The 19,843-nt window shown below is 38.3% G+C and overlaps 1 protein-coding gene across 1 annotated transcript; it reads right to left on the reverse strand.

Moving 5' to 3' along the window:
• Positions 1–1,275: 1,275 nt before the first annotated feature.
• On the reverse strand, positions 1,276–1,953 carry LOC140234326 (SPRY domain-containing SOCS box protein 3-like). Its single transcript, XM_072314386.1, has one exon. The coding sequence runs from the start codon at positions 1,951–1,953 to the stop codon at positions 1,276–1,278; it is 678 nt and encodes a 225-aa protein (XP_072170487.1).
• Positions 1,954–19,843: the final 17,890 nt, after the last annotated feature.

Raw genomic sequence — 19,843 nt, forward strand, 5'->3', positions numbered from 1 at the left:
CTATGCATGTAGGCCTACTCTCTCTTAATCAAGCATACAATGCAAACGTATCCATGTTACTATAATGTCTGTAGATAGCTTTTGGGCTGCTAATTATGTATTGTTCTTGTTTATATGAAATAAACCATTACTTGAACGGGAACACATATCATAATATTGCCATTGTTTCTCTATTTTTTGATAGAAATGTTTAACTAAATGCATCGTATTGTACTAAATGGTTACATGCTAAGAAGATAAGGATAAATTCCTGTATAAACATGATAAATGTTGGTATTTTCATTGAATTATGGATGTATAGCAATTTAAGATTTAATTCAAAATATCGGTGCATCACATCAAACGGTCCAATCGAAAGAAGAATGCATGGGTAGATCTAACATTGCCGTAAAATCCAGTGATTGTGTGAAATAGAACAAGGGCATTGCAACTCTATATGCGAGCAATAAGTCCGACACCGATTGCCATGCACTGGTTTAGCGTTTGCTTCCATGAACTTCAAAGATGTAAAATATGTGAAGACGTAAGTGCAAGGAAAATAATGTTAATGTGTACAAGATGCAGGTCGTAGAGTTTTTCTTGTTTTGTTTTGTTTTGTTTTGTTTTTTGTTTTTTGTTTTTTGTTTTTTGTTTTTTTTTTTTTTTTTTTGTTCTGTTGTTATTTCAGGCTGGTTAGATATTGTCGTTAAATTATTCAAGAGACTTGATATGCATTGCATTTAAAAAAAAAATGAAAATAGATATATTCTATCGCAGTATGATTATGTGTCTGCACAAAACATTACCTGACTGCGTCCAATGTAACCGCAAATATACTGTAACACAAACGGTTAGTCCGTTCTGTCTGTTCAGGCCAATTTGATCAAAAAGGCAAATCGCAAACCAATTTATTAATGGTGCATGTGGACCGGTGGCTTTAGTATAAAAAGGCTGACAAATTATTAAGTCTGGTGTGCTTAAAATACTGTCATCAGATTCGTGCATTCAGATGTGATACGATGGAAAAGTGAAGCAACGTTAATTATATGTGCATAATGACGTACGATGCATGAGTGCCATAAATGCATAAGCAATCAACTGCAGTACGGAATATGCTGTTGTAGAAATTTTGTGCAATTAGATCAAATTAAATAAAATGACGTCATGATTTTCTTGAATATTGGAGCGTCACTTCCATCCAAACCTAATATACAGGTTTCGATGTTTATAAACATGTGTACGAGGTTTTGACAGTTATGCAGGAAGTGAAACTAGAAACAAACACACTAACCTTGTTCACATGCTATCCATGATACACCGCTTGAGTGCTTTGGGCAAAGGTAGGGTGTGGACGCGGTCCATCTCGGCCACGCATGATGAAATAATGTCTCGACATCGATCGAAGAGGGAGGTGAAGGTCCGTCGCGTCTGAACGAGGCTCATCTCTGTCTTTGCCGCCGTCGAGCATACGATCGGGTAGAGTTCGTCTTCGAGTTCGTTGATGCCCTTGAAAGCCTCGCCGAGGAGCAACCTGTCTTTGTAGAAGGTCAGTGTGCCCTTCGGGCCATCGAAGAGAATACCGACGATAGTGGGAGCGTCCTCAGAAAACGGAGAAGTGAACACTACCGAATTTCCTCCGTGCCAGATGGTTCCTTTATGTGAGAGTCCCCAGCTTTCTCTGTCTTCGCCCAGCAGGTTGACGAAGGAGTCAACATGGAGGCGAGCTTTGCGTGACCCAACCCCGACCATCATGCTCGTTCCATAGACGCGAGGAGAAACTGCCACCTCCCAGTAGTAGCGATGACCTCGCAAGAAAGGGCGTGTCCCACGTACCCCTGCCGCCCCGATGGACCAGTTTGGGTGGAAGAGGGCTGTCTCGTTTCTCCTCCCGCTTAGGCATACTTCATGAGATTTGTCGTTCGGGTTCCATCCCCAGTTGTCTCTGCAGCTGTTAGGGAAGGGACACGACGCCATATTGCTAGCTCAAGGGGGTGGGGTGGCTCTATAAATCTATACACTCTACGTGTACGTGTGTTTGTAGACAACCACTTGCTGTCGTTTCTCTGGTTCATGAACAGACGAGGAGCGGCCTCACTTTCGATGGATGAGGAGTCGAATGTCTTGGAATCACGCGCCCCGCATCTCGACATATGATGAGGGGAGACATGTCGCTTTCCGGCGATGGTGTTTCCAGGGGACCACATCCGGCCTAGTCGGGATCATGATGGGTTCTTAGGCCGGGGCAGGGACCCCATCTGCTATTTATCTCATCCATGCAACATGGCGATCGCGTCTGCCCCTATTGTCGACAACCGATCGAACTCGCGTGCCGTCGCGTGCGAAATGGCACGGGTCGAGCCGAGCGAAGCACCCTGATTGGCTGACGAATTTTGTCGCGTGCGGATATCGCAGAATGCATAATAAGACGAATCCTCGTACTGCAAGGCAGACCCGCAACTCTGATAGCAACTACCAGTATAGCTGCGACCGCCTCATTTGCATACTCCAATATCCTACACACCTATTGTCAGTGTTGTACCCCACCCCCTTTCCAAAGACAAAAAACGCAGAAATAGGAGCATGGCGATGTGGCAGACAAGGGGTCAGGTTGCATTTGTTTGTTCTTAGCAACGTCTTCACTTTTTCGTTAAATCGAAGTAATATGTCCTCCATCATCCCCCCATTTTCTCATTGAATTGTACCTTTGAAAAGCAGTGACATTATTTTGTTAGATTCCTCGATCTTTTTCTACATGCTCGCAAAGGTGCTTTGTGTGTTCTATTTCCATCCTCTGAATAAATGAAAATCATAATGGTAAACAGGATTCTAAGGACATCAAGATAACTCACTTTAGTTAAAGGGGCATTCCGGACGATTTTCATAATTTCACATCATGTAGTACATAAATCAACAGCTATATGTATAGATTCGTGGAATTTATTGTGGTCCTTGAGCAGAGAAACCAATAAATTGAAAATCTTAAACAAATTACACTGAACAGTGTTGATTACATCAGAGCCTCATATATTTCAGAAATGTAGCAGTGTAATTCCATTACAATACCGCTTGCTCAACAAGTTCACTTGTGAAAAATCTATGCATGCCTTCTTCTTTTGTTCTGCTCCCTTGAGCCCCAACTCATGCATTCTTATGGTGAGGCTGCATGTCATCATCCTTGTTCATTGCAATTTGTTATAAATTTTGAAAACATTCTCATTCCTTATCCCAATCACTATAAATTCGGAAACTCTGTACTCAGTTTGACTAATTTATAGTTGTTCAAATGTAAAAGTGTGAAAATCATCCGGAGGTCCCCTTTAAATCTTTCATTTATTCCATTCACCGACATAGGAAGATTAAATTGATATCTACATAATGCATGATAATCCTGCTCATCGTGTGACATGCAATGACCACAACAGTATCACCTAACCGTTAAAGTAGTACCTGCAGATAATGCGGGACTACCGGTTTATGCTTAGAACACGTTGTTGTTCTACATTCACTAGAAAAGTTATGAGAGAAAGTAGCAAGCAACTAGTCAGTGGATATGAAACTTCCACGTAGGACAAGAAATGTGATATTTGTTACATTAAGGGAAATGTCCCCATGTAACCAAGGAGGCTTAAAAAGACCTCTCGGTGTGACCAGGTAACCAATGAGATGGTACCAGGTTTCACTCGAGTTCCATCCTTTGTCTCAAACACGTTCTGTGCGTTGCTCGTTGGTAGCAGCGAATCCATCTGAATCACTCTTCGCTTCTTTAGTAGACACAGAACTTATTAGTGTCTGATGCTTGTTGCCATGACAATGGATGTGGGTTAGTTAATATCCGTCCTCGAGCGAAGTCCCTTGTTCATCGTCTTCCACAGCACATATTTCCATTTGCTTCATTCAAGTCACCGATCCTTAGTGTAAAATGTGTTTCTTGTTCTTAATAGCATCAGACACCTTTGGATCATGTGCCGCGTACACAGTACGATACAAGTGGCCGTGGCCGTGGTAGAATGGACATTAACCCATGATTGAACAAAGAAGCACGTCTCTGTGTTATGATTGTCATTACTCTTGTCAATCGATTAATACATCAGTGTACATTTGGCTTGTAAAATTGTCTGAGTATAGGCTTTTGTGAGAAGAAAGAAATATTTTAAGGATATAAAACTGTCGTGTGTGCTAGTGTGTGTGTGTGTGTGTGTCCGCGCACGCTTGTGTGAGTGTTTCCTCCGAGTACTAAGTACTATAATAGAGTAGATGGTCTGTTAAACTATCGAGTGAACGGACACAGCTAATACCAACAAAGAAGTAATGGGTTGTTAGCTTGACAAATGAAACAGCTAGGACTTCAAAACCGACTGAAGACAGGATGTTACCTGTTTGAATTCCTTCATTAGCTTCATACCCCATGCATCCTGTGATTACTGAAAGTAAGACTCAATACAATAACGTTGTATACCGACAAAAAGTTAATCATGTTTTTTTAATGCATGATATAGTCAGGTGATGTGGTCAGTGGTTTTACTTATACCAGGTGCGTTTATGAGGGTCCTGAAACTTCCAAGGCATTCATTCCTTCAGAGTCCTGTTTTATGTTCATCTACAGCATCACTATACATGGGTGCGAAAATTAGCGAGATCTATATTCAACATTATCACATAAAGATCCACGTAAAATGTCACCACGATGAGATAATCAACATGGGCAAGTATAGCTGCGTCATGAAGGATAAGGGTTTATGGAACTATCGCAAGATAGCGTTTCATCGCATCACAATATAACACCACCATGAGAGCGGTTTTCATTCTTTCTCAAGCATATTGGTCTGATTATATCAAAAAGCAGTGAACTCATCAAAAGATACCTCACCCCAAGTATGAAAAAGATATAATGATTCCTCTCGGTTTATGCGGTAACTATGTGATGTGCCCTTCAGCAATAGGCCGACATAGATTGCTCATTTCATGTGCAGCAAGATAGGTAGCTTTTTCCCGTCTACTCTCTCTATGAATCTCACATGGCCCCTTCATCTTTGCATTCTCACATTACCCCCCCCCCCCCCCCACGGCTATATAGATTTTGATGTCTTATTATTCGATGTGATTAATGGTTAGGTAAGGAAACAATGAGCAGCAAATTATCGTCTTCAAAATTTTTCTTTTTTGTCTGACTTGATGTGTTATGCTTCTGGAAGAAAGAGGTATATTCACGAGTATTAAGAGATTTTGACTACAGAAAGACGTAATTTGCCAAAGGGAGCGACCAGAAAGTATAATAAGGTGATAATGGCGCAGGAGATACTCGGATAGATCGTATTACAGTAGTATAGCATTTTAATGCTCAGCGTTAACAGGTGCACCACAGCAATACATTTGCTAGTGGATTGATATCACCGTTTCTGAACATCTTGCGATATGTAAACTGTTGATCATGAGCATAACTCTGTCGTGTAGCAGGTACAATACCACTAAAATTCTCTGCAATCTTTTCTTGATATCAAGATGAGGATATAATTTAGAGCAGAAAAGCAGTGTTCGTTGAGCTGAATTAACAGACAATCAGTCACTGAGGAATAGTTCCCTGTGCCGAAAGTATTTCTGTTGATTTTTTTCTTCTTATATTACTAAGGCGGAGATGGGTTTTAGTATCAATATAAATACGTGGTTCATGCGTAATGTAAGCCATGTCTGTGAAATACAGCAATGTCTGACTGTCCTCTCATTACTGAATGTGACCTTTGTTCGTACACTGGCCATGGACATCAGCCACCATATCGATTGGAGCTGGTTGGTGTTTGAACAGGAAACACGACAGCGGGCACTGTGTATTGTTACAATGCGTGGGCTGCTACCACCCCTTTTACACTGTACCTAATGGCTCAATATATTGCCACGTGATTGCAGTCTACAGCTCAACCAATGACACATTTTTGATGGGCCTTTTTTAGGATTACAAGTGGGAGAAGGAAAATGTAAAGCTTAGAGAGGCTTCTTGTGAAAATGTCACGTTTATGAATGGAAATGTTTTAGCGATAAAAAGATACAAAAGTTCTTGGTACATGTATCCTCACAACTTAACGGTAGAAAGGGGAATGGTGCCAATTCCACGTATAAATGCTGATAAGGTATCAGGCTTTATAAAAGTGACCTTAATGATTACTGAACCATCATGTATTCGAAAAACAACTTCAAAGTATCGTTTAATATTCTTTACAAAATATCAACCTGCTAGATGGAAGAGATCAATTTATACTCTTTATCAACTATCAACCTGCCAGATACAAAAGATGAGGAGCAAAGCCAAACACAAAGTATAGTCTTTTCTCGCTTGTCTTTTTTAGGTCAGACTGCACGTGCCCATTATTGTACTGCAATGATTACGTATGCAAAGAGGATTTACTTCTATAATCTCTATGTCGTTAATTAGTCGGGCCAGAGTTTTCCTAAAATTGTTTTCGGGATCCCGAACAAATAGCTTTGTTTGCTAAAGTCGCAATCAGCAGACCGGCTGCAGAAAGGCGCAGGTTTGTGCCCCGCTCTCCTACCGCACGCAGGCCACAATACAAAGAGACGAGTAGCCATCTACGGATGACTGGCCAAACGCTGCTCTGGGAGCTGTAGAAACCACCACATCTGTTCCGAGGATGTTCATTGTCAGTATCACTTGTGCCACTAAACTTTGGTGGAGTGAGCTTTGTTCTCATCATATTAAGGTTCCACCACTTACATAAACGTTCCGAAGACTTACATGCGCATAATATAGATTTCATGTTGAATTGTAATGCCAACATGAAAATCATACTAAAAGTATACCAACACTGCATGCCGCCGTTTCGTACAGAAGAATACATTTTGTAAGAGGAAATAATGCGGAAATGATGATCCGATCTTTAACTACCAAAATCAAATAAGGGCGTGGTTACAGATTGTGAAACAGAGGGCAAGATAGACACACATCAACTATTTACCATTTTCAGATGAAACAAAAACCCAGCTTTTGTGCTTCAAAACAGTTCTAAAATGTGAGTTAGGGATAGAAACAGTCGATGTGAAAAATCGAATCAGTATAATCAGTGTTAAGTAATGTTAAATATACAAAATGTGAACAATAGTTATGATTAAAATATTTCTAGACTAAACCGTCTACAGTTATGGTTTAGTGAGGAAAAATAGTGATACAGTGTATCTCCTTATATTTTAAACTTTATTGCAAAATTTTTACATGGTAGGATGTTTTGTGATATTACAACTGACCTACACATAGGCATCAAATGTGATATTTTGAACATTTTTTAAATCACTGCTCCCAATGGTAAACAGTACCTTACATAATGTTACCATGACTATACTGTTCCAATAAGGCTGATATTACAGACGTATACCCACTGACATATCCTCCTGAATGTATCAATCCCAATGTGAACCTTTCCCATCAACTCAAAGAAGAAATTGATGTAGAAAGATAGCAAATTTAGTTTAATGATGATTGGCTATAAGATTTAGGGAAAGCTTAGAAAGATTTAAAAATATCAAACAAAGTGAACAAAGATATAGAAAGTTGATGAAAAGAGAAAAAGATTTTGATTATCAATTTCTCATGTCTCACTTTCTTGACATCATGGAAAGATATACATATCTTAGATAACATCTCATGTCTCCTCAGTTTCGTAACATACAATTGATCATCTTTTAAACCTTATTTTTTCAAGCAGGCGCAGCAATGATTGAAATGATAATGTTTTTATGAACATAAGAAAAAAAGGAGGAAACCTGAGAAACGAATTGTAACAATCTTTTTATGCGCATCATGAACTGCATACGTCATTTCTGCAAAAGTGGTTTCAATCATATCTATCAATAATGTAATGTTTTTTTTTTCATCATTAATATCGACTTCATAATAGAATATTAGTTTTGTGCATTAGATAATGTATGTGCATTCCACGACATTCAATACTTCTGTTCCTATGAATATAAGGTTAATTCTACCTTTTTGTATTGACACGATTAATACATAGATGATAAACTATTTCAAGTATTCTATAGAAGGGATGAGATGACAATATAAATCTATTATTAGTATTGTGGGTATAGAATTATATGCGAACCCTTGGTTTAGTTGGTTTATTGTAACCATGTATGGTACAATGTTAAATTCCTGAACGTTCCAGATATTTTGAGAAGTTGAATTTGAAGTTGAGAGATTTCAGAGATTATATACCGACCACACAGCAACGAAAACTGATAAATCTATATAACTATATTTGTTCTCTAATGTCTAAGTTGATGACTTTTTCAACATTATTATAAATACAATTGGCGTTACTAGTTCATGAGGAAACTTTTAAGGTGAGCATACATTATAGAGAGCATGACCAGTGTCTAGCTTTCACAGGTGCAATAGACTGAGTCAAAATGGCATTCATATATTTTGTGAACCTCTTGAAGCTTTCGTTATTGATATCGAAATACACATTAAGTTAAAGTACAGTGCGCATGCTCTTTTGCTAAATTTTTCTTTTGACTAAATGAGAGAGCTCCGGTTGTATTTCAATGGAGTTAAAAAAAATAAGCTATCGCCTCGTAATTGCGAGTGTGCTGAACGAACGGTACTGACTGTTCACTCCCTGGCTCTGATGCACACGACAGATCCGCGTTGTGAGAGAATCACAGAGCGTGTAATACACGGAGGGATAACTACAGCGGACGCTAACAGGTCCTACTCAACTCCGCATCCCTTTGTGCACATCTTTTGTCTCCACACCGACCTCACTGAGAAAGAGGACAAAGCGAACATCGCCTCCCCATCCCCCGTCTGGCACGCTATTGAAATAGGGCCATAGGCATCCTACATCGGTTCTTTTGTAGCTCCGGACGCCTAGTTTAATGCGCGGTTTAATGTCCTCTTTGTTGTTTCACGCAACTTTCATTTTGTAGAAAGACAAATTCTGAATTAAACGATGTAGGATACAAGGAGAGAACGACCCATATGGCCACACTTACATTTCGATTTGTCATTTCAAATGACAAATTTCTAATGTAAGTGTGATTTCTAATTTGTAATTTCGAAATACAGTGCATGGAAGTGAAATAACCAGTAATCAAGGGATGAACGTACATTTTACCAATAAAGGGGAGAAAGAAAGAGAAAAACAAAGACAGAGAGAAAAAGCTAATGAGAAGAATTTAAGCCTGTATGTTACAAACAAACACGATAAACCGTTGACCGGTATTGCAGGCATTATATCTAAATATGCACGACTGTGTGCTTCTGGTCCCTCTTTTTTTTTTTCTTTTTTCTTAATTGTATTTTTTTCTGTGTTGTTTTTTTTTATATAGATAGATAGATAGATAGATAGATAGATAGATAGATAGATAGATAGATAGATATTGGTTTATTTCATCAAAAGAATGGTACAGATAGCAGCCCAGAGACTGAATTTGCATGTCCTTGACGTTATTGTACGAACAAAACAATACATTACAATAATTTTTCACATTAAACAGATAAAAAATGCCTTATTACATGTACTACAAATACATATATCTTTAGAAATACAGTTTTAGATCAAAGACTAGTTACACACAGCTTTTTTTTTTCTTTAAAAGTGCAGCAAGTGATCGAAATACGATAATCATGAGACATAATACATGTATTGTAACATATTTCCTCCCATAACGAATAACTCAAAGACCTCTGTCAAATATTTTCAAATTTTCATGACAGGTGAGAATAAAAGACTGGAAATCATAACAAATATTGTCTAGGATATAGAAGTACAAGACAGCACAGCAAAATGATGCATAAAACAGAGAGCGAGAGTGATTTGCTAATATTCTAGAATTGAGGACTGAAGTAGAGAGCAGAGTCGATGAAGAATAGCTAGTATAATATCCGAGGCGATAAGTAATGGGAAATGGACTGACATGCATAGTTACTGGAGAGATGCTAGCAATGATGAAAGCAATCACCATACCTATCATTATAAATCATTCACTTGGTTTTTTTCTTTTATTTATGTATTGTCATTGTTGCTTTGTATACTATGGTATATAATATTAGATCAGTATTCTCCTATATCCTGCCCATATACATCGTTCACATACATTTTTGAGCTTTGCCCCTTTTTTCGTTTTCAATTTCTTGTTATCTTATTTCCAATAAGTTTTTGCTGTAAGGGTAAAAAGAAACTAGGACATATTGCAATTACACCTGCTGGTTTAAATTCATTATGCGATGAGTATCGTCGTCGTCATCATCATCATCTTCATCATCATCTTCATCATCATCGTAACACGTGAAAACTGACCATCCCACGAAAGTAATCATTTTATAAACAGTCTCAGTGAACTCATGAGAAAACTGATATCTCTGGAGTCGGACGGGATGAGGCGGAGAAAAAAAAAAGAGAAAAAAAAAAGAGAAGTGAGGTCCATGGGGTAAAGGAGGATTGACTGCAAAGCAATTCAAGGTGATCGACACTAAATGAAAATAATCATTCCTCAGATAATTGCACATTTTGTTATCGATACCAATATTTGCACCTTGAACGTAGGGTGACTGAAAGAGATATTGAACCAACAATTCAATGAAATACACTTTACAAACACATCGTTATACAGTCGTTGTGGGCCTATATGACATGAACTAAAGACTGTATTAATGTAACCTTCTTTTTCTTCTTTGATGGAAATGAATAAACTATTGAATTGAACCTGCCTCTTTTCTATCAGTACTGACGCTGATATTACTCCGCTTATCCCTTTGTTTCTAATGTTTGTCACCATACTCAGTGAGTTAGGATCTCCTTATAATTTGTGCCGATAACAACCAAAGCTGCATCTCTTCCCACGGGAAAAAAGCGGGTTAGATAGCGCCCAGTGACGGTCGTGGTGTCAGAGCTCCATGTGAACCAACCGCATCGTGTTTTCCCATACTCTTAACTCTTTTCATCCCCACACATGTCCTACATGCGACGTCGACACGAGCTTTTGTTCATGCGATCCGTACGCCGTCATTTGCTACAGAACGCACTGGCAAACCGTGGCTGGAGCTCGTAACTTGGTATGAAAAAAGACAAATCTATCAGCAATAGCGAAAGTAAAATAAAACGGCATCATATTGTCTAAGACACATCAACGAGAAATTCTGTTTGATTACAGCGCAGATCGACTCGGGGAAAAGAAACCTCATTTATTCTCACGTTATTTATGGAAGCAGATTATTGTGTCTCTTCTAATCAGGCACTCTTCGCGCCTTCACTCCTTTAATATGCATGTGCCAAGGACTTCCTTGGGCAGTGTGTACAACATTATGTAGTTTTCTGTGCACAGTCGATCCTAAAAAGACACAAATGTTTATAACAAGACAATACTCACAATCAAAAACTAACCATACTCTTTGTCTCAAACATACAGGGACATAGAAAGAACATTTTCTTTGTATAGAAACAACTTGCAGACAAAGACAAGTGATTATCGCTATGGAACAAACATGACAAAGGAAGAAAGAACATAAGATATAGCGACATACAGATGGATATCAATATCAGCAAAACGTTAACACACCTTCCCCTGTCGCCTTACATCTGTTCAATGCCCCGTGATTCGATGAAAACATCTTTGTATAATTTTCTAAAAATTAGCTGGTGAAAAAAATTTTTGTCACTCTTTCAAAAGCAAGCATGTCGAACATCACGTCCTAACAATAAACAGTCATAATGACAGTTTCATGTAATTTTAACGTCTTTAGAGACAATTTACACGATAATGGTTAGCGCACAATTTTTATTCAGAAATGAAATCAAAGGAAAGGAAAATTCAAACCAAAATATTAAAGACTTAAGAAGAATGTTAATGTATTATAGACAAGACAGGGACAGCCTTTGGGATGTGCAATGTAAATCACAATGATACTAGAGTTATCTTTATTTTTGTTCGCTGACTATTTATCAAAGTCATCATGCGAATTGAGAAAGGCTTTTTCATCAGAAGCAAAACCAGCAACCCATACTGATGTCGCAGAAACAAGATGGAATTTATCTAGTTATCTGTTGCGTGGTATTTCACACATGTATATCAAGGTATGCAATATAGCATGTACACGTCGTGGGCATCATTCGGTTGAATATTGTATTTTGCATATTTACATTGCCTTTATTATATTAATTTAGTGTTATATGACACTTCGTAGTTGTCATTACCATTGTTAAAATTATTATCATCATCATAATAATAATCATCATCTACTGCTTTAATGTTTCTTGTTTCTTTGTGCAATTTATCGTTGTTTTGCCATTGAAAGTAAGAAAGTCTGAGTGTTTGACAGGCATACAAGTGTACATGGGTGTGGTTATAGAGCTCTGAAATATCGTCGGTGCGATGATGTTCGAGGATGAGGATTTCACCGAGTCCATAAAGTGCATGTAAGCTTCATATTTACTAACATCGTTATCAATATGTTTTAATTGCGAATGTCATCATGTTATAGTGATTTCCGATCATGGTCAATTTTGCACGCATTTTTAGCTGTGCGCAGTGTTGAATATGTCACTGAAAGCGACGGTCATTGTGAACACTTTTTTCCCCATCCACTTGTCATCCGAAATTGCCGGAGACGAGCACCCCCCCCCCCCCCCCCATCTACGTCCCTGATCCACAACGAACTATTATCATGCACCTGCAGCAGCGTTTCGAGTAAAGACCTGCCGACGGAACAAAAGCTAACTTTCATTTAAATCCCATGACTTTTCATTCTCGGCAGCTAACCGCATGGCAACATCAGCGCCTGAGTGTTGACCACGCTCTGTGCTAGGTAAGAGTATTGATTGCCAAGCTTACAACGCGGCACGCGCCGGGGATTAGAGGCGAGCAAGCCGCTCTCGACCCCATACCTGCCATCACTCGGCCACGGTGCGGATGCTATCGGGGGTATTCAGGGAGGGCTGTGAGGCAGGACGTTCCCTCCCACATTATTTCCTTTGTTGCGGCCACAGACGAAGATGCGGAGACAAAGAAAGGAAGTGACCAAACACTAGGAATTTAATGAGACAACAGAGTTATACGATTTCTATGGACGCTGGGCGAACCTAGGGCAACTTTCATTGTTCTACGATTGTAAAAGGGAAAACGTGAATTTAAAAGCAGGGCATTGCTGAAGGGTTCAGAGAGTCTGCGCCTTTGTCAGGATCTACTTCATGAAATCAGTCCATGCAAAATTTAGCGCCTTTGTTAAGGCCTAAACGAACCCGTGATCGCCTGCAACTAACTGAGGTTAAGAAAAGAAACGTGCAATAGGTCTCCCCACATTTCTGCGTTCACAAGTTACATTAGTAATAGCGGCCGACTTGCGCAAGCTAATACAAATCCGTCGAATCTTATCTCATGATAGTCATGGTCAAACTAGAGCTCATACCACCTGTAACAAAAGATGAAGACACCAAATGTTGGTCAGAGCGAAGTTTCTTCCAGTTAAACATACCGTTTGTGCATTAAGTGAAAGCAGAAAACCTCTCGAAAGGCAACAGTAATTGTTTAAAGAAAATATGACAATCATTCTTTTTTCCAGAGAAGAATATAAAGAGAATTCTGACACAGTTTCATTTTTCTGGACATTTAGAGCACTAAACCTGGCTCTTTCAAAAGGCATGGGGAATGATATCTCCTTTACAAGTCAGGGATACGTTTACTTCTAGAAGCATCCGTTTCAATTTATGCGTATTAGTACTTCTCTATTGTCCGCATGAAAAAAAAAAACATTAAAAAATATCAGTGTATATAAACAGAACACAAGAATTTCAGAAGCACAACTGCATTAATCTAAACATATTCAGCTTTATTAGCCTATACACGGCGCACATGCTGTCCAACCGAGGAATCCAGGCAATAATGCCAGGTAAATACAGCGATTGTGATTTGATCATTTAACAATAAGAGATCATTAATTTCAAGAGATGTAATAGACCTTGAAAAAAAAACAGTATGAAAGAACGTAAATATAGGTGGTTTCATACATCACTATCGCGTCCCGTCCCCATTATAATCAAAATGTGAAATCTATCTTGAAATAAGACATGACATTCACCAGAGAAAGAACAAGCGATACGAAGTACGGTTACAAATTATACCATTTAGAATTAAAGATAATTTGGAATGATTTCTTATATTTAGTTAAATTCCAATCAAAAATAAATAAAACATTAATAATGAATTATTGTTCTGGAGTAAATCATTACAGTGCAAGCCCCATTTATTCAAAAAATACTCTGCGGCAATCTTCAGTCTTGAGTATGAATGGTTGTTAAATTCTTACTGTTTGAGCGATGGAGGAGTTATGGAAATGAATTCAAAGGATTCCTTGAGATACCTAGGACTGTAATCGTGTAGGAATTTACTACATTATAGAATTTATATCGGTTTTGCTTCTTGCTCATAATTAACTCCAGTCAGATATCAATTGAATTTCATGGTTGGATATGTTTGTATGGATTCCTTCCTAGAATAATCTTTCTTGCCCTGTTTAGCATTTTTTGTGATTGCATTCTATTTCGACTTAGAAGAGCCAGAAATAAAGTCGGTGCAATAAAGCAGCAGGAGGAGGATCCCTGCTGCTTGATTACACTGACTTTATTTCTGGCACTTCTAAAGTCGAAATAGAATGCAATAATTGTTACAAATAAGTTTAATACAGTACATGACGTAACTATATGCTGTATATAGTTTGTCAGCTGATCGGTCCGCCGCAATGTGCTGATATGAACATCTCACTTCAAGACGAGTGCTGATCAAGTTTAACTCCCAAATACTCAAATACTTGTCTCTTTTTAGAATATTTTATTACTTCTCCGCATAAGTTTGAACTAAGGGAATTGTTCTGGAAACGAACAGCATGAGCCTATAAGGGGAAAACAACTCTGTCTTTTTGAGATTTAAGCTCATCCAGTATATATCGACACACACCATGAACTCTGTGAAATAATATAGTCTTCTTTTGCAAGGGCAATGTCTATCATTCTGTTTGGAGTGTTGGAGGGGAATACCCCCCCCCCCCCACACACACACACACATACGAGGGGAATTTCGGATTTCAGACCAGAAATTCAGCGATCTGGTGCACACTTTTTTTGTGAAACATTCTAGGTTTTTTTCTTTTTTCTAAAAAAAATATAAGTTGAACAAATATTCATGGAAATGTGAATGGCTGATTCAACGATTTGGTCCTCCTTTATGTGAAATATTTTGAAAATTTCCTAATAGGCAAGAAAGACAAAGTAACATCTCTGGAATTATGGGAGGGGAGCAAAATGACAACTTATTATTAGATATGGGTCAAATTACGTCACTGCATGCAAAAACAAATTACTGCAGTGTGTCGTCTGCGTATGAATGTACGCAACGATCCTTCACTTGTTTTATACAATAAGATGTTCCGACTGTTCATTTTGTAAGATAACATGCGGTAGAGGTACCCCTTTGATATTACTGCTTTAGTTTTTGCAACATAATGAAAGGATCCACCGTATAATGCTTTCTTCAAATCAGTGAAAGTTGTCTCTGTACTGAAAGACCTCTGGTCTGTGTCTTAGAACCAGTCATTTGCAGCTTTTAGCAAAGCTGATTTTTGTTTAATGTTTATTCGGGGGAAAACCAAATCTATGTTGTAGGCCTACATAGAATAATCATTTCTTCATTTCTTTTCAAAAGCTTTTGATTCAAAATTAAGGTTATATCTCAATGGGTCGATAGTTTGGTTATGGAACAAGATTTACAATTTACACAAGATGCGGAAGGAGTCAATTTTGTCGTCTTCCATCTAGAGGGAAAACGCCCTCTTTGAATGATTCGTTAAAGAAATAAGGCAGGTGGAAGAACAATGACTTCGGAGGACATTTACAAAAATGTGAATTAATCTGCTATATTTCTAAAACATCATTTATACGGTTAAAGATTCAGAGTTAAAAATACGATGAGCAGAGGCGGATCCAGGAATTCTGTAGGGGGGGGGGGGGCAACTAATATTTCTGGTGCCACTTCCGGGTTTCATTTTATTTATCTATTTTGTTTTTAACGAAAAATAAATGAGGGGGCGTGCGCCGGTTACGCACCCCTCTGGATCCGCCACTGATGAGCAATTTTATGATGATTGACCTCACATGAGATTTGAAATAGACTTATCGTGGACAATAATTGTGATCCAATATTTGCAAGTTCATGCTTCTCTCTCTCAAATTGGAAAGTTTTTAGGGTTTTTTTTTTCTGCTTTGAACAGATTCTATAAATGTAATTAGTTCCATCTAACAGTGAGGTATGTAGTGGAATTTAGACGTGCCAATCACAATCTAATTAAAGATGTCCATTTCCGCAAAACAAACAAACAAACAAACAAACAAACAAAAATCCCCGAGACCTACAAATTACTCGTAAGTGGAGGCCGACTAGCGTGTCATATACAGTACTGTATTATATGTCACGAGAACGTGGAGACGAGGTTGCGTCACCGCGCGCCTTTCTAATTTGTTTTACAATGCGATGTTTGTGATGTTTTTCTGTGATTGCGCCACTGTGTTGGTACAGGTAAGTATTTGCCATTGCCATAACAGGCTTAAAACGTTTTATTTGTCATGACTTCATATGTAATATAATGTTCCTATCTATTTAAACTTTGCAATGTACTTGTAATTATTCCTTTGGATCATTTATAATATACATAGTCGTGGTTCGCTGACAAGATTCATCATCGACCATTAACTAGTCCCATACATTATAGTTTTTGTGAGTGATAATGCTATACAGATCTGGATCTGGATCTGGATCTTTAATTCACTAACTATGCACTGTGTTAGACCTAAATAACCTAGAATCAAGGTAGGGCCTACTGCAAATAATAATAATAATAATAAAAATAGAGAGGCTCTTATAATGCGCTAGATTCTACTGAGTACTTAGTCATCTCAGACAAAGCGTATCCGTCTTCTTTTTTTTTCCTCTTTTTTTTTTCCAGCGAATAGGCGCTAACGTTAGGCCTACCGTAGGCCTAGAATCTATGTTGTATTTCAACAGTTACAATGTAAACTTAAAGGCAGCATGCATGCATGCTGGTAGGCAGACGTTCTAAAACTTCTATCTAGCCTGACCTGATGCTGTGTAATATTTTTAGCCTAACCGTTAATGCCAATTGCAATTAGCCCGACGACCAGACGCCGTGCAACACCTGTGTAACGTTTACAGTGACAGGGCTGTGTATTATTACTATTAATGCCAATGGCAATGCACACAGATTCTGACATGCAACCTGTACCTGTGCACTGTGCCGTGGGTTGTGCACCAACAAGCTACTGAAATTCTTGCATCTGATTGGCTGGGAGCAAATTTGTCTGACAAATTTGTTGGACAAAGTGCTTCATGAAATGTCCCCCAGACCAGGTCATGTCACTAACCAGGACACAGTGGTCAACAAAACAAAAAAAAAAAACAGTAAAAAAACAGTAAAACAAAAATACTGATGCAACTGATTGACAAAATACCCTAGGCTACTACTTCGTACATTAACGTAAACATTAAGCACTGAATTGATTAGTGTTTTAGTAGTAGCCATGATAAAAAATCATGGGCATACCGGGCATACGCGTACTCGAGCAGGATTCGAACCTACGACCTCCAGATCTCCGGACAGGCGTCATCTCCACTAGACCACCGAGCTTCCGCCCGACAGCAAGTGTACAATCATGATTTTGTATCATGGCTACTAGTACTACTAAAACACTGATCAATTCAGTGCTTCAATTATTTACGTCGATGTAGGGCAATTTGTCAATCAGTTGCAATGCAATAAAAACATCTCGATGGAAGAATTTCATGAATTTGAAAAAACTGTTGGTTGAACATTTCTACATTCTACCACAAATTTTACATCATAACCACATGGAAATTGAATGAAGGTTTGGACTATAGTATTATTATATCATTCCAAAGTGAGCCCTTGCATGATGTCCACGGAGCAAAATTTCAATTCTAACAGCAAAGCCTGACCATCACTGTGGTACACTGCAAAGTCAAAACAAAATATTTACGTCAAAACGGCCTTGACCAAAGACACTGCTGTTTTAATTAAAGTGCTCTGTAACATAGCATGGCATGTTTACTTGAAGTGTTGCACAAACCTTGTACAGTTTCGTAGATATCAGTGCATGTACCGCTGCGCGCATGGCGGCCATTTTCAATAACCCATCTGATTGCTACTAAAGCAATTTCTTTGAACTGAAAAGCAAAAAAAGTGTGGAGAAATGTGATCTACAGACAGTGTGCAGATATTGCATGACATCGTCATTTTGGATGAGTTGTTAATTTTGTATGTCAATATCAATAACAACAGTCGGTAGCTAAATTGATCAAGATATAACATACCGGGCCTGAGGAAAACAAACATAATGGGATGTATTAAAAATTCGTGTTATTGGCCTGAGTAGAGGGGTGTTTCAATCCCGGCCTTTTCAACCCTCTTGAATTCCGCAAAACAGTGCAGTTCCTCTTCCATATTGTGCAAGCACTCAGAAGCAGCGCATTTTCACTCTGCAGTAATGAAGGAGTCCTGGAAAACTTTTGCCTTGTGGGTGATCTGCCTAGATTTCTTTGGGTTGAACATGCCAAGCAATTTATTTATGTGTTTGGATTTAGTCTTGTAAGTTGGAATTGTCAACAATAAGTCCATTCACCATCTTTTAATACATCATATATATATTTGTAGCCTCTGCTTTTTTCTCCTTTTTTTAAGTATCCCATCCCAGTTCCTCTAATTTAATGTCCTTGTAACAACTCCCTCTTACTTCTTGTAATTATTGGTGCAGAATCTGGCTGCTTCTTGTTGTGTTTGTTCCAGGGGTTGTATGTTCTGTTCCCAGTGCAGGATCCCATATTGCTGAAGCTTAGTACTTATGCCTCACCAATTGATTTACAAGCTGTAGACTTAAAGGAAGTCCAGATAATTTTTATGATGTCACATTATGTAGTTCAAAATGTACATAAACCGACACCTCCATGTATAGATTTGTGGAATTTATTGTTGTCCTTGAGCAGAGAAACCAATAATACTTGTTGAAATCTTGATAAACCACTTAGAGAACTTTGTTGCTACCACCTTATTCAAGTTGTAGCTGCTGTCAGTAAACTGTTGACTTGTTTGGAATGATTTCTCCACTCCTTCTCCATCATGTTTAACTTTGATTATGTTATTGATATAGACTTTAAGTCAGTTTCCTGTTTATGAGGTGAGACCAATTCACAGTGATCTCATTGTATCTTCAAATACACAGTACTGTGTGATGTTTGAGTTGGGGCGTATAAGTCTGGTGATATAGATGCAGATATGTACGTCAGATTAATAGAGCTTGTTTATAATATGTAATTATCAACTCTGTTGCTTCTCATGTTTGTCATAAATATGTATCGAGCAGAAACTGTAGTTCTGAAATAAAAAACCAAAGTGGTCAGGTTGATGTTATTAAGCCTTTAAAATCTGTACTGCAAATTACATTATGCATAGAGTCGTGAACAAGTAATTCTTCTACTTACGAGAAGTCTGCTTAAGTTTTTGAATCAAGAAATTATATGATTTCCAGAGCAAAGATCATCCACTTCATTACTTGTTTCATTTCAGACAACATGAGTTCTGCCAGCCCAAGACTTTTCGCCTAGCCTATTTCAGGCATGGAAGGTTAAACGGTTGAAGTTGTGTACCAAGAAGCACGCTGATGAGGAAATAAAGATATTGACATCTTTTCAAAAGAACACAATTGAGGGATAGTCTAACAGTACTTCAGAGGGAAGCTTGGGTTCTTGCTGACTGCTGCCTCACATCACCACATTCACCATC

Source organism: Diadema setosum, chromosome 10 (assembly GCF_964275005.1).
Source record: "Diadema setosum chromosome 10, eeDiaSeto1, whole genome shotgun sequence".
Taxonomy (NCBI): domain Eukaryota; kingdom Metazoa; phylum Echinodermata; class Echinoidea; order Diadematoida; family Diadematidae; genus Diadema; species Diadema setosum.